The sequence below is a fragment of the Hippocampus guttulatus genome, chromosome 1, assembly GCF_054856545.1.
Source record: "Hippocampus guttulatus isolate MCC_2025c chromosome 1, RoL_Hgut_1.0, whole genome shotgun sequence".
NCBI classification, from domain to species: domain Eukaryota; kingdom Metazoa; phylum Chordata; class Actinopteri; order Syngnathiformes; family Syngnathidae; genus Hippocampus; species Hippocampus guttulatus.
Window position 1 is genome coordinate 10,537,760 of NC_141261.1, and position 16,657 is coordinate 10,554,416.

Here is a 16,657-nt window from a genome sequence, read left to right on the forward strand (position 1 = left end):
AGGCTGTCTCAAAAAAGTGCCATACAATTGTTTATTCATTTATGTATTTATTAATTTACTTTAGAATTTTTTTTCAATATGTTCATCATTGTGGTTATATTTTGCGATAGTATCGAACTACATCATCCGGGCTGCCTGGTGTAGTCACATGAGAACAATTAAATTAAACCATTGATCAACTTTTTGCTTTTTGAAAACCAGATCTGTTCCATTGAAGAGTAGCCGTTTTTTTAAATGTCTCATTATATCTGATTTAGGCTTTGTAGTAATTGTTTTTCAAGTTTTTTTTTTTAAAGCAGTCAGAATGAAGCACAGCCTTGGAGATCATTAAATCCACATACTTGCTTGCGCTTTGGAAAAATGCGCTGTTGAGTAGCTGAGCTAAATTGCATGCAATCAACAACTATTTAAGCATGAAGGGAGATGTCAAAATCTGAGCATGATCTGACGCACTCCACACGCATGCAACATTGCCACCATTTGCAAAGAAGCATTTTAAATGTCACATTGAAATATATGTGCAGAGTGCTGTTCGGTTCTAAACAAGCAACTGCACTTGTGGAGGTAATCCTCCCAGATCAGGGGCCACCAACATGGTGCCCACAGGCAGCAGGTAGCCTCCTAGGAGCACATGTGTAGCCCACTGAGCTATTCTAAAAATAGCTCACCGGTGAATAAATCACACTTGCATTGGTGTAAATTGGCAAATGTATGGGGGTTTTTTTTTGTTTTAAATCACATTAAAAATACATGAAAAAGAATTAAATTAGGTTTGCTGTTACCCGCAGAAACTCTTCTTTGGATCAGGCAATACTGATAAGAAAAAAAACTACCATAGTCAAGTCCAAATGTCAGTCGTTCATAGCATTGGTGGAAACAACTACGATAACATATTTTTATTCCAAAGGATTCAAATGTGTTATTTGAGAATTTGGTATCTAAATGGTGGCCTTTTGTAATAATTAGCAGCCAATGAGTGGTCATTTTAAAACAACAACAACAACAAAAATTACTTCTAATTCTGAGGAGCAGCTCTGTTTCAAAAATATATATTTTCTTCAATAAGCCGAGGTGACTTGAATCAAAATGAAGAAAATGAATCAAACTGCCCAAATTGTTAGTAAGCAACATACAGTATCACTGCTAATATGCTACTTGCAAATCTAAAACTCAACAGATGTTGAGACTTTTTTTTTCTTCTCTCATATCTATGTTTCCGCCAGGTACAATGTGGACTCCAGAAGCTGTAACATTTCCAAACACGTAAGTCCAGTATGCCAATGTCAACTGACAGTTTTGACTCAGAGCTGATAGCTCTCATTTGCGGTGCAAACTCATTTACAGTGTTAAGAGTGAACAACAGTCATGTTGTGACTCAGTGTGCATAAACTGTCATTCAGAACTCAAAAGAAATCTGACAAATGTTTTTTTTCCCCCCCTCCACAAAACTATCAATCACGCCGGAGCGCAGAAGGTGAGTGGTTTATGATTAAAGTCCACTGTTTGGCTCATCCTCCTTCACTCATTCCATTATTTGTTCTAAAATAGTCCACTTCATTGCTTTTTCTCCCATTCTTTCATCTCATCTCATCAAGGACAAACAGCCCCAAGGCAGAGAGTTTGCCCACTTCATACTGTTCTTCACCGCGTTGTCTCTCCTCGGCGGGACTTCAAATGTACAAGCAGCTGTTGTTGTTTGAGGCGACATCAGATTGTGTCGGGACATTTACAGGTGCTAAACACATCGAGACTTGTTCCTAACACATAAAGGACACAAAACAAAAGACGTTTCATTTTTCAACCTGTTGGTGCAAAAATGTAGCGTGGTTGCCATTTACATTTAACCCTTGCAGGGACAGCGGTTACTACAGTGGACAGCTTATCATATTCTCAGGTTACTGGGTACATGAACGGGTTAAAGAAAGAGAGAGAGAGGAGCCGCTGCGGGTACCGGCGCCGCCATCACAGACATACTCCAATTGCCATGACGCATGTTCGTGTGTTGCCACCTCACTTTGATGTCTGTCCATTGTCCAGTGCCTGTCCACTGTAGTAGTGCACGTTTATTTCTGTATCTGAATGTAGTATGTTCTTGCTTAGAAGCAAGAAGCTAGAAATAAAAATTATTGAACATCCCCACGAGGAAGGCAAAGTCATTTCTCTGAATCCTGTTTTTGGAATGTTAGAATTAGGGTCTTTATTTTCATTGGGCGGATGTGTGTTGTCGTGGAATGTTAACAGTTCTTAACTTTTTTTCCACACAAACCTATGACAGTTAAAGTCGAATAGGAATGCAAATGTTACTTAAAATGTGGCACGATGAAAGTGTGGTCAGAACATTGGCCTCATGGATCTGAGATTAGGGTTCGAATCTGGGCCCAGACCTTTCCGTATGGAGCAGGCGTGTTCAGTTTTCCCAAAGACGATGCTCTCAATTGTCTGCAGATTTGAGTGGTTGTCTATATGTGCCCACCAAATAGCTGGTGACCAGTCACCCGAAGTCAGCTAGGATAGGCTCCGGTACATCTGTACCAAGAAAGCGGTCTCGAAGACAGATGGAAATATTGCCTGTGCAATTTATCTGTGTTTTTATGATGGCAATAGTATGACCCTTGAAAGATTCATACACCCAAAAAAGAAATAAATAAAAATCCAGAAATTGATTGCATCTGACTGCAGCTCCACCATGAAGTCATCCATTTTTATTGACTTTTTCCTCAGGATTTTCTGGGCCAGACGTTTTGCACCCTTGGAGAAATCATTGGTTCCACAGGAGGGCGGCTGGAGAAAACTCTTTCGTAAGTTGTGCAACAAAATCTTGTTGATACTTATATAATTACTCATGACAAATTAATTCCCAATTTCTGCTATTGTGTTCAATGATAATGAAATGTATGCTCATGAATATTGATGGCCAACTCCTAATGAAATCAACGCTGTAATACCCATCTCAGTGATGAAGTGCGTATCGCCTCAACTGGTTTCATCTATTAGATCACAATGTCGGAGGCAAGATCCAAGGGCACAGTGCAAGTGAACAAAATATAGGTCTCGCGTGAGAATACTGAGTGATGAGACAATTGGTACCCCCCATCCCCACCCCCCACCCCTACCCCACTATTACCTACTCAGTAATAGGTTATTTTCCAGAACCTCGTGCCATGCAAACACGAGCCTCCGATTTCACGTCAACTCAATGCTGAGACATTTTGACAAATTCGATGTCATAATCAACGGCAAGTGTGATTCAAAAAAGGGTATGGCATTCAACTGCTACCTAGTGTTTCGATCAAACCTTGGTGATCTTATCTGTAGTCCGTGTGAAAAGGTAACAAAATGAACCGTCGTTTGAAATTCAGGGCATGGGTCCTTTCAAGGTAGTTTTTTGGAATACGATTATACAAATACAAAAAAAATTGTTGTGTACAGTCAGTTTTACCTCATTCGCTCTTCATATCCTTCGGGTGCAACAAATGTGGTAAAAGCGCTCCCCATGAAATATTAATGAGTCATTTCCTTGTCAAATATGGAAACCTCTGCTGTGTGCTTGATTGCAGTTTGTTCAGCATCTTATCTTGCACTCTCCTTTTTCAAGTAGCACAAATGAAACGGTGGTGTAAGATATATCAAAACTGTTTTTTATCAGTACCGTATTTTTCGCACTATAAGGCTCTTTGTAGTATAAGGCGCACCTTTAACGAATGGCCTCTTTTGAAATTGTTTTCATATATAGGGTGCACCGCATTATGAGGCACATAGAATAGAAGTTACAATAGTGGCTGCGGTTGCGTTATGCGTCCACCAGATGGAACTACGCTAAAGGGAATACAATACAATACAAAACAGCTTTATTTATATCGAGCTTTCACAACCACTGCTGCTGTAACAAAGTGCTGTAAAGAACATTTAAAATACTACGTACAAGAAATCTGAATATTGATCCACATATAAAGCACATCGGATTATAAGGCGCACTGTCAGCTTTTGAGGAAATCGAATGCTTTTAGGTGCGCCTTATTGCGCGAAAAATACAGTACTTTTTTTTCCTTTTAAGGGCATGGCAGCATGTTATGCACTGCTGTGCCTAGTCGAGCTTTCGTTGAGAGTTGCTCAACTCCAGTCCCCTAGGGGGCGGTAATGTGTATGCCAATCGATTTACTAACTGCCCAAAAAATCAAGGCCAACAGAGCCTGACTGATGTATCCCTGCAGTCACTCCAGGAGATGTACCTTTCATTCAGGATCTAGCTAACGTGCAACCGAATTCCAAAGAACATCAAAGTGCCATATTTTTCCCTGATGCGGATTCCACAGCACACTTATTTGGATCGCTTTGATATAAAATTTCCATTTCCAGCACAATCTGCACATTGGGGAAAACAAATGAAAGGATGCAATCAGAGCAGCCCAAAGCGACAGACTTTTTGGTTTGTTCTGCTTTTTGCAGGCCAAACGATCACAATTACTATTCTTTCCATACCGTCTGTGTCTTTGATGGCGATCTGCTGGGGATAGACAGCTGTCAGGAGTCTCTCATAGACCAGACACAGTAAAGCCCGGGGGAAGAAACAAGGTAGGCATGAAGAGAGGCACGTAAAGGAAGGCGTGTGAAAGTTGACAACCCAGTAGAGCAGAGAGAGAGGGGGAGGATATCGATGCTGAGATACAAGCAATTGATAGAAGAGGAGGATGAGAGGCAGAGGAGGGAGGAACAGAAAGAGGCCGATCCTCCTCGCTATATGTGCTGCCATTTAGAAGACTGCACTTCAGGTGCCTACACACAACAAAAAACGTCGAAAAATCCACAATGTACAAGATTCATTGGATTTATTTTTTTTTTCCCCGCCCTGCGTTTTTAGACTTGCTTTTCCAAATTATGTATGGCTCTGGTTGCCTCCTCGTGTCAGTGGGTGTTTGCTTTTAAAGGGTCACCACTTTTAGAAACGGACTCCATGCTGCGTGGCAAAACCGAGCACTCCTTTCCACTTACCTGTGTGTTGCTATGGTGACCAAAATATGGGGTATCAGATGAGGCGGCGAATGTATAATAGTCATTCAAAATGCACTCCCTTTTGAAAAGATAAATGTGGGGGTTCGTGGGATATACTGTATGGCGTGGATACGCATACTGTGCTGTGGGAGCATCAGATACCAGAGGTTATTTTTAAACTGAAAGTGCTTGTGAGAATGCTCACGAGCGCGCGCGCGCACACACACACACACACACACACACTGGTTTTTCAACATGAGGATTTAGCAGTGCAGAGTATGATATGAAATGCTGACATTAAATAAGGTGAGGAAAAAGCAAGCAAAAGAATCAGAAATTGCCTGTTTGTAAGGATGGAAAAATGAGGCCGATCTATTAATAATCCCGCTGTTTGACAAAACAGCCTTGTGTGGATTGGGATTAGATAGGAATGGTCTTTTTTTCTTGCCCAGAAGCCAGTTGTGGCACTAGACATGTCTTTGTCTTATTAGAAATAAATAACCTTCTTTGGAGGTTGCTGAAGTATGACCCATTTCTCTGAACCCGCCCCGAGGTAGAAATAAAGAGCAAAAGATGGATCCAAGAAAAACGATTCTGTCAGTTTCATGAACAACGGCATGGAGATAAACACGGATGCGCTAAAATGACAATCTTCTATAGATCGTTAGATGCTGTTTGAGAATATTGCTTGGCAATGTTTAAAATGAATGTTTTTGTCTTCGATGCCTTCTTGGATTGTCCCCTTGAAAAATGGCATTCCTCTTCTCGTAGCCTGATCCCAATTTAACTTGAGAAAATTGCCTTTGTCTCTGCCCTGCGCTGATACATATTTGTCTCATAATCCAATTTCGAGATAGATGTAGGAGCTCAAAAACTTGGCTGTACTTTCTGGAATAAATAAAGTAAAAGGCTGTGTCCACGGGGAAGGCACACACGCCACTCGCTTTTGTGTGACGGTTGCGTGAACTACAAACCGAATTCCAATGAAGGCCTTTGTGTTAAAATCAATAATAATAAATAATAATAATACAGCAGAACACATAATATAAGGTCAACAAGAAAAAAACTGCAGCTGGCAAAAAATCATTACCATAGAATTTTATGGCTGCAACATGTTCCAGAAAACCTGGGACAGGTTGCAAAGAAGACTGAGAAAGTTAAGGAATGCTCATCAAACACCTGTTTGGAACATCACAAAGGTGAACAGGCTAACTGGGAACTGGTGAGTGCCTTGATTGGGTATAAAAGGATCTTTCCTGAATTGTTCAGTCATTCACAAGCAAAGATGGGGTGAGGTTCACCCCTTTGTGAACAACTGCGTGAGAAAATAGTCAAAACAGTTTAAGAACAATGTTCCTCAATGTATAATTGCAAGAGATTGTGGGATTTCATAATCTACGGTCCATAATTTCTCCATTGTGAGACAAATAAAGGTTTTCTTATCTTTTCTTATCTTATCTTATTATCATCATCATATCGTTGAAAGGTTCAGAGAATCTGGAGAAATCACAGCATGCCGAAAACCAACATTGAATGCCCGTGATTTTTGATCATTCAAGTGGCACGGCGTTAAAAACTGTCACATCGTTGTGTCAAGGATATCGCCACATTGGCTCAGGAACAGCTCAGAAAACCAACGTCAGTAAATACAGTTTGACGCTACATCTCTAAGTGCAACTTAAAACTTTATGTTACAGAGCAAAAGCCTTTAATCAAAAATACCCAGAAATGTTGCCGGCTTCTCTGGGTCCTGGCTATTTCTAAAATGGACTGATGAAAAATGGAAAGGTGCTCTGTGGTCTGACGAGTCCACATTTCAAATTGTTTTGGGAAATTGTGGATGTTGTGTCTTTTGGGCCAAAAAAGAAAAAAGAACCCTCCGGACTGTTCTGGACGCAAAGTTCAAAAGCCAGCATCTGTGATGGTATGGGACTGTGTTCGTGCCAATGGCGTGGGAAACGTACACATCGGTGAAGGCACCATTTATGATGAAAAGCACATACAACGCTTTTGGAGAAGCATATGCCGCCATCCAAGCAATGTACTGTATTTTTCGTCTCTTTTCAGCGAGACAATGTCAACCCACATTCTGCACGTGTCACAACAGCGTGGCTTGACAGTAAAAAACTGCGGGTACTTGACTGCAGTCCAAACGCGTCACCCATTGAAAATGCGCGGTGCATTATGAAGCGTAAAATACGACAATGGAGACCCCCGACTGTTAAACAGCTGAACCTGTACATCAAGTCAGAATTGGAGAGAATTCCGTCCACATCGCTTCAACAGTTTGTGTCCTCATGCAGTTCCACAAACATTGAATGAATGTTGTTCAAAGAAAAGCTGATGTAACACAGCGGTAAACATAGTACTGTCCCAGCTATTTTGGAACGTTAATGATGATTTGCTAAAAACAATCAAATTAAAAATAGGTTGAACATGATTTGCAATTCATTGCCTTCTATTTTTTATTTATGTTGAACACAAAATGCCACCTTCACTGCAATTGGGTTTGTATTTCAGTTTGTCGAAATTTTTGATCTTGTGTATGTTTCAAAAAAAGCAAGCTGGAGGCATAGCTTTTTTTTCCCGTTCCCTTCCTCTGGTGAGTTAGTGATGGCAAACCGATTGTGTCAGGCGATGATAACAGCGAGGATTCTGCACATGAGCTGCTGGTCAGTCTGTTGGTGAAGTGTGTTGGTGGAGGGCAGGGTGTGTAATTGTGGGCAGCTGGTAGGATGACTTCAAATCTGTGACCCAGTGCACAAATGCCAGAAGCATTGGACAGTCAAACTTTCTCAGCCATATTTTCACCGCTTTGAGAGACCGAAAATAGATTTTATTTATTTTTTGTTACAGACTTGCTGCAAGTGGAGGAGACATTATTTGTTATTTGTAGAGTGCATACAGTAAAAATAAAGTCATCCATTTATCGTTATCAAATTATCCATTAAATTCATAATTCATTCATCACATTCATCACACTGCCCTAGAAAGCACACCAAACATTATTTATTGATTAAGATATCACGATATAGTTATATACTCCCCTGGCAGGTGTCAAACGTGGTTTTTCAGTGCTTTTGGCTTGAGTTGATGCGATTTAAAGTCGTCTTTTACCAAAAAGGTTTCACAAGAAAGTCATAAGTGCTCCAATGTCATTTGGAAGTTCATTTTACAACACGCGTAATGATAAAGGACAGTAATGCATTTCAAAATTTCTCTGGAGAGTTAAAAAAAAAAAAAGGTCTCCCTCTAATGTCACCCTCTTTTGCATTCCTTTGGTCAGTCAAAGCTTTGATGGTCAAACATTTGCACCATAGACATGAACTCATGAAGCCGTTGCTAGCAAGTGTTCAGTAGTGTCTTTTTACGTTTTATCCTCTTTTTTCTCAATTATAAGGCTATCACACAACTTTCCAGAGAGCTCCTACACTTTTATGCTCATTTTCCACAGTTGAAGATTATAATTGTCCCGGGATTGGAAAATGACCAGCTCTCATTATCTCTGTGAGGGTGCCAAAAATTCCTTAAACTAACATTTGAGAGTCAAGGTGAAGTTTAAATTTAATCAGCCTTGCCAATGAAATCATTTAAAAGCTGCACTATTTATTTATTTGACTCCTCCTTGACGTCCATCCATCTAATCTTAACATCAGTTATTGACCGTCAATTCCATCAGTTAGCCAAGGCACACCCGCATCACATATTTTATTGCCGTTCAATCAGATTTGGTGAGATGTGCACATTCATTGGCTTGGCTTCTGACCGTCCTGAAAATGGTTAATACAATATGCAATATACAAAGATGTCAAGTGACATATCCTGCACATCAGATGTGAATTTTTTTAGGAATCAATGACATTTAGATTAGAGCTAAAATGTCATACTTTTATAAATTATCACAGATTTTTAAATCGTACATATTTAATTTCATCTCGCTGATTTTTTTTTTTACAATTTCGTGTGTGTGTGTATACACCTCATTTGCATATTTTGTATTAGTATTATGCATTAAGGTAAATATTAAGGTAAACGGGCTGAACAGCATGAACAAGGGACGACTGTATTATAAAACCATTTCCATAAGGTTTTACTTTGTATTGTTGACAATTTGGTGAGATCAATCCATTTGTAATTGCAAAACACATTACTTCTCTTTCCTGCATAATTAAAATCAAGCTTTGTTGTTTTTTTTTAAATTTTATTTTTTTAATATCCGTCTGACAACAAATGCATATTGGCCATTTAGATTTACCTCAGCTGGTGGAAAGGAATTTATCTGCAGGGAGATCTTTGAAGCAAAAGGGAGAAAAATGTTGTTTAATCGCACTAATTAATTATAATTCAGATGACTTTGTGGTTTACAAATGAGGCAATCAATTATCCAGTTCGCCATTGAAAAACAGACTGAAATCCCGACAGAGTTTCCCAGTTGCTTCCATAGTGAGCAATCAAACTCAGCCATCTACCCCCCTCCTCCCAATAACCACCCACCTACCTGCTTACACACAAACACACACACACACACGCACACACACACACACACTTTCCTCCCCTGTGGTCGATGTCCTAGCGAAAACATCACCTGCCATCTGCTGCAGTCGTTGAGGTATCATCTGGCCCCCTCTGACAAGATGAGCCACAGGACAAAAACACTTGCAGCTTCTGAGGAGCCTGTTAAACGAGTTTAGCCCAAATTTCAACTGAGTGACGTTTAATTGTATGCCTGCGGCAGGTCTAGTTGGAAAAAAAAATAATAATTTTTTGCCAAACTGTTGCTGCATGCTGCGTGCAGCCGTATTGCTGAGTCAATTGAAAACAATGATTCCAACTGTCTGTCAATTCCACTTTTGCGCAAAGAAAAATCAAAAAAGAACTTTTATTTCCTAGCATCAGAATCAGAATAAAGCATTTGTGTATTTTCCAACTGGCGGGCATTAGTTGCTAGCTTGCATAGCACAGATCTGTCAGCAGTTGGCTCGCTTTAATGTGGAAATTAGTGATTCCTTCTTGCCAGCTCCGAGCGTCTTGGCAAATAATGTGACAGTGTTGTTCTGTGACACTCTTAATCTGTCAACCACACCACTTGTTGGACCAACAAGGGATTTGAAATGGAATGCATTATACATGAGAGAAGCACTGAAAATTTTCTTTCAAAATCCGTTTCACATTTTTTGTCACGCCGAAATAACAGGTGGTGCAATACCGTTGCCTCTAATCGTGCCTCTGATAAGGTCATCTGAGTTACTTTTTCAATATAAAACCAAATGAGCAGTTTAACCGTTTTCAGCACTTGTACTGAAAAGGCACAATAAAAACGCTCCTGCAAAACGTACTAAACCGACATTATAAACAACTAATAAAGTTGATCATTTTTAGACCATTCTAAATGCCAGACGATTCTCCAAAAACTTCCACCAAATGAGAGTGACCAAAATGTAACTATGAGCCATGCAGCCCTGACGATATGTGTCAGATTCAGGTGAAGTTGACGTTTCGCCTCCTGGCTTCTCTGTTCTAGTCAGTCCACCTCGTGTTTGCTTGTGGCCAAACATGAGACATAGCATTGCTGATTTAGCACCCCCTACACACACACACACACACACACACATTTGACCCACTTTGTATTGGTTGCCTAATATCTAATTGTAGGTAATATATTACTACTAAAATGTGAGACTCATTAGTGGTGCTTTTAAGAATCTGTTTTTATTTTATTTATTTTTAGGGGGGAGAGCTATTTATTTATTTTATTTTATTTTTGGGGGGTTATTCTTCTGTATTTTTTGTACCATAAAAATCCTTCATCCCGCCAGTATCAAGGGGCTGTGTGTAAAAATTGTTTGTATTTTCAACGTTCATTATTTTAAAAATTCATTATTCATTTCAAGGCGGCCCGGTAGTCCAGTGGTTAGCTCGTCGGCTTCACAGTGCAGAGGTACCGGGTTCGATTCCAGCTCCGGCCTCCCTGTGTGGAGTTTGCATGTTCTCCCCGGGCCTGCGTGGGTTTTCTCCGGATGCTCCGGTTTCCTCCCACATTCCAAAAACATGCATGTCAGGCTGATTGGACGCTCTAAATTGTCCCTAGGTGTGAGTGTGGGTGTGGATGGTTGTTCGTCTCTGTGTGCCCTGCGATTGGCTGGCAACTGATTCAGGGTGTCCCCCGCCTACTGCCCGAAGACGGCTGGGATAGGCTCCAGCACCCCCCGCGACCCTAGTGAGGATCAAGCGGTTCGGAAAATGGATGGATGGATGGTGTGTGAAACATGAGGTTGCCATGCTTCGCCGCCATTTTTCTGCTACGGATACCCAAAACAGATAAACTGAGCGAACATACAGTAGTTCCTCAGCATGATGTCAAAAGCCCGTGTAACAAAAGCCATGTACTGACTCTGTCACTTGAGGGAATCCTAGAAGTCGTTTGTGATGACTCTGCCGAAGAAATTGGTGGTGTGGTCCCTCGGAGGCATTTCGTAGCATGCTTCAAAATGCAAAATGGTCTTCTATGACATTCTATGTGTTGCTTTGGTCTGACTCAAGGAGACATTAATTAGCTTTTGATCAAGACATCAAGGCAAGGAGAAAGACGAGGGGAAATCCAATTATCGGACTTAATTGTACGTATTGTGTTGTGTGGTGCGTTGTTAGCCCACGGTTTCTAATTTTAGTACAAAATAATTTGCTATAATTTTATTGGGTTTGGAAGATGGTACAATGTGAGGCTTGGCACAGTCACAGGGGTAAAAAAAAAAGAGTGACATAAGAAGAGAAGATATTTAGTGAGATGTATCACACAAAAATGTAGTATTGGAATAGAGAGGTAACCTCGGTGAGACTGTATCAACAAGATGCATTCTCATTAGACTTATTATCGACCACAGGGAGCGAGAGGTTCGATGGAATCCACTGGAGACCGGATGCAGGCAGTGAGGGTGGTTAAAGAGAGCCAACAGATGGAAGATGAAACCTTTTACCTGATCCAAAGTTGGTGTTCAGGAGTGCTGATCGTAATCACTATAAGGAAGCGCAGTAATGTTTATGCAGATGCAGGGACAGGTTGGGATCCCAAAGGTGTAATATAACAATGTAAATATATATATATATATATATATATAAAACAACAATGTACTACATGATGCTATAATTGATATGATTTAAATGTATGATATTGAACACCTGCCTATTGTTTGTCTGGAAGTGAAGACATTTTTCATTTTAAAATTGCAGCACACCGCACCGATTGAACATTGCTGGCCATAAACATATGTCAGACCAAATTAAACACGGCATCAAACATGACTGTAGTGGGAGTAAAACAAAAGAAAAGAAAGAGAAAATACATATTAATTAGATATTATTAATTAGATGTTATTTGGCACCCTTGTACGAATAATCACTACTGGGGGAAAAAAAGTTTCGATTGTAACCACTGACAAACACAACGAACGGTTAAAAGCGTGAGAGAGGAGAAAGAGGCAAACAGAGACATCACCTTAATTGAATGTTCCAGCCATTTGCTTAGTGACCAGAGGATACAAACACAAATGGTCCATGCACACGGTATCGATTTAAACCCAAGTGCAAGTTTCCCAAGGTGACCCGACTCCTCAAGTATCTTTCCGTAGCTTCATTAGTTGGGTGGGCGATGGCAGGCAAAATTACTTTGCAAAGACTCCTAATGGTGATGTCATTACTTGGTGTAATTTGGATGTAGATTGGAACAGATTCCAATTAGGGGCGAGATTCATTCATTAGAGAACTTGTTGCCTTTCACTTTGAAGTTTACTGTCTGTAAAATCTGATTGAGTCTTTTTTTTTTGAATATATATATATACCGTATATATATAGTGCTGGAGCCTATCCCAGCCGTCTTCGGGCTAGGCGGGGGACACCCTGAATTGGTTGCCAGCCAATCGCAGGGCACACAGAGACGAACAACGATCCACTCTCACACTCACACCTTGGGACAATTTTGAGTGTTCAATCAGCCTGCTATGCATGTTTTTGGAATGTGAGAGGAAACCGGAGTACCCGAAGAAAACCCACGCAGGCACGGGGAAAACATGCAAACTCCACACAGGAAGGCCGGAGCTGGAATCGAACCTGGTACCTCTGCACTGTGAGGTCGACACGCTAACCACTATGGGCGGCTTAGTGGTCGAGTGGTTGTTATATACTGTCGGTAAATGGTGTTGGGTTTTTTGTCTGTATGTATAGTATAGTATAGTGTATAGTAGCATTCTATTCAAGAAGTCATTTTTAATTAGTAATATTATTATTGCAAAACATTGTGCATTTTAATTTCTCCATTTTCATGTTAAATCGAAATCACCCGCTGAATACACAGTATTCTCTGCACTCGGAATAGGGTGGCTAGTTGTCTGCTTCTATTTATGATTTCGATATATGGCCTATTTTTCATGCTTAGGGTCTGAATGATTAGTCGGAGGAAAATGATTGGAATTAGGTCAATGCTGAGCATGGGAGCGCTTCCTGATTAATGGGAAATGGCTGCAAGGTGCAACTATATTCAATTGGGAGGCAAAGTTACAAATATAAGCCTACAAGCATTTGCCTTTCCCACTGAAAGGCAAAGAATCATCAAGACAAATTATCCTGATAAGGCAAACTTAGATGCCTTCCAAGGTACGACTGTGCATTCTGTAGGTGGCCAGCTGAGCAACTGTTTGCCGTTATATTGCCATGATTTCATGTGTTCCAATGTCAGGTCAACATAATAACTCGGCCAATAACCGAACATCCAACTGGGACCTCTACAATGAAGCAGAACTTGGAGTCAGTGAGGCAACATCAGGTTCAAGTGTGATGTTTTCGATCACAAAGGCTTAAAAAAGAAGCAGAACTAAACTGCACCATATTGTCTCTTTGAGTGTGTACTGGTCTTTGAAGACAAAGATTGTTTTGGTCATTCAGAATTGGCAATTCTTTGAGAAACTGCTCGTGAATAGTGAGAAATAATTTTAGATTAATCCAAAATAAATTGTCGAATGGCTATCGTGCAGTGGCACTTCGATTTCATCTACAGTACAAGGGTAATTCCTTCTCATGTGAATGCCATGAATCCAATTTTTTTTTAATTAACAAAAATAGCAGGGGACAGCAGTCCGAAATTTCTATATGAAAATCTAATTAGAAAGAAAGGAAACAAACAGGTTTTATGAAGTGTAATTAAAGTAACATTGCACCACTCGCGCGCGTACACACACACACACACACACACACACACACACACACACACACACACACACACACACACACACACACACACACACACACACACATGCACTGTAATGCAGAGTGTGTTATGCCTTTAAATTGCATTACAGTGCATTGGCATACTTTCTCTCTTTCTATCTCTCTCTCTCTCTCTCTCTGCCCGCGAGGCCGCTCGCTCATGCAGCAGGGACTGAGGAGGGCCTACCTAACCAGCAAGAACTCAGTGAGGGCTGTACACACTTTTCAGTGTTTCTTAATGGCACTTTTGTGTTTGTTTCGTACACCTCTCTTAAGAGCCTTTCTGAGGGCTAATTTGCAGAAAAACAAAACAATTACCTGACGCATGGAGCAAACATTTATGCTGTGTGACAGACAGCGCAGAAATGAGTTTTCGACAACCACGTTTGAGCCTGATGTGTTAAAAAGTGATCAAAATGATTAGAGGGAAGAGCGTCAAGCTGTCAGCATCGAAGTGAGTCATTTACGTTAAATAAACTGCCTTGGAAAAGTAGTCGGATGGCTCTCCCCAGTGCTGCTAGCCGCTAGCGCGGCCACCACATAACATCAGGCGCTGTAGAATATATATTTCTGATCCATTTATCATCCCTTTATCCTCACAAGAGTCAGGATCCTATCCCAGCTGTCTTTGGGCAGTAGGCGGGGTGCACCCTAAACTGGTTGCCAGCCAATTGCAGGGCAAAGGGTTCAAGTGCAATAAATACAGCTAGCTTTGGAATATGGGAGGAAACATCTATCTATCTATCTATCTTTCCATCTAGCTATCTACCTAGCTCTCTAGCTATCTAGCGATCTATCTATCTAGCGATCTACCTATCTAGCTAGCAAGCTATCTACAGTATCTAGCTAGCTAGCTACCTTTGCAGTGCGACACCAGTCTAAACTCATCTGTGAATTTGCCTTGTGTTACAACAGGATCCTGAGAAAAGTTCCGGGAGCTGTGTCACTACAGCTGCGTTCTGCATTGTGGTGGGAAAAAAGCATCGACCGGTATTTAAAATAAAAATAATACCCCATTTAGTATCGTAGAGAGCCATAGCTATTTGTGCAAAGTGGTGAATTGTACAGTATGTTCAAATGTAGCTGTTGTAGCTTTTAGTCAAGTGCGTTTTGCAGTCTGGAAATTATAATAAGAATAAGAATAAGAAAACCTTTAATCTTCTCACAATGGAGAAATTCCCAATTTACAGCAGCAAGGTTATGAAAGGAAGAAAGTAGAGGAACAATATATGGTATCATCCACGCGATTTTATGAGAATTAGTAAAATTGCAATGCTTTGATTTAGTGAGGTTAGTACACACATTGTCACAGCCATGAATGTAATTTTAGTATTTTTGTTTAGTTTTTTTTAATTTGTTCTGGAAATCAATGTCTGTAGGTTTGCAGCTCTGTATCTTATAAACACAAACATATAAACTTGGAAATGGAGCGCTTACAGTATTGTAATATCCCAGATACAAAGCAAATAAATCACAGAGAGGCCACAAGCAGCAAAAGGATTACCGAGCAATCTTATTGGACACTTAGTAATTGCTTTGAGGCAATTCCCTCATATCGTTGCAACATCATTTCTTTCCTGCCAATTATCTCGCCTTTCATCTCCTTGCAGGAAAAAGTCCAATATTTCTGTACTGGTAAGTGCTTGCACTGAGGGAAGTCATATCTCACCTAGACCAAATCCAGGTCATATTTAGCTTTTAAGTATGAATTGCTGAAGCCGCTGTCACTGCTACAGCAGTTCAATAACAAAAAGGAATAAAAAGGAAAAAAAAGTATTCCCGGGTAGTATCGTCCATCCAGGTTTCTTTGAACCCATACTGCTTTTTAAAGAGAACATAACCCCAAAGATGAAATAGTGGAAACATTAGTTGAGGTGCAAATTAAACCCTGAGGCGCTCCCTGACAAGCACCAATAGGAAAGATTTTGAGGGAACGAGTATCTTTGTCAGCTCAATATAATTCACCCTTGCAAGCAATTTGCCAGAGCAGTGGAAATGATATTTTTCAATCATTGATATAAAATACCGAAAGACCATAATAAAGAAAGTAGACAAATACTTGCAAATGCCTTACAGATTTAGAAGTGCATTCTGGATACACATTCAGCTACTCTCAACCAAATAAATACTTTACGTGGAATGCGATCTGATTTATAACCCTTTCTGACTTCCGGGTTGAGTGAACGCTGGCGCGTTTTGGCTGCCGCTGCTCAACCCGTATTGTTTTGTGTTTTTTGTTATTGTAAAGTGTCCTTGGGTGTCTTGATAGGCGCTTATAAATAAAATGTATTATTATTATTATTATTACAAATAACGATAACCTGTAACCTGATAACCTGATAAACTGTCCACTGTAGTAACCACTGTCCCTGAAAGCGTTAAAGTATACATTTTCCTTTCAAATGTATTGCAA

At 40.3% G+C, this 16,657-nt stretch overlaps 1 protein-coding gene across 1 annotated transcript in view; it reads left to right on the forward strand.

Annotated features, from left to right (window-relative positions):
- cpne9 (copine family member IX) overlaps positions 1-16,657 on the forward strand; it is a 61,052-nt gene that overhangs the window by 23,545 nt on the left and 20,850 nt on the right. The window contains exons 5-6 of the mRNA XM_086108944.1: positions 1,224-1,263; positions 2,722-2,798. Of these exons, the coding sequence (XP_085965070.1) occupies positions 1,224-1,263; positions 2,722-2,798 (117 nt within the window). The remainder of the gene's footprint in view (positions 1-1,223; positions 1,264-2,721; positions 2,799-16,657) is intronic.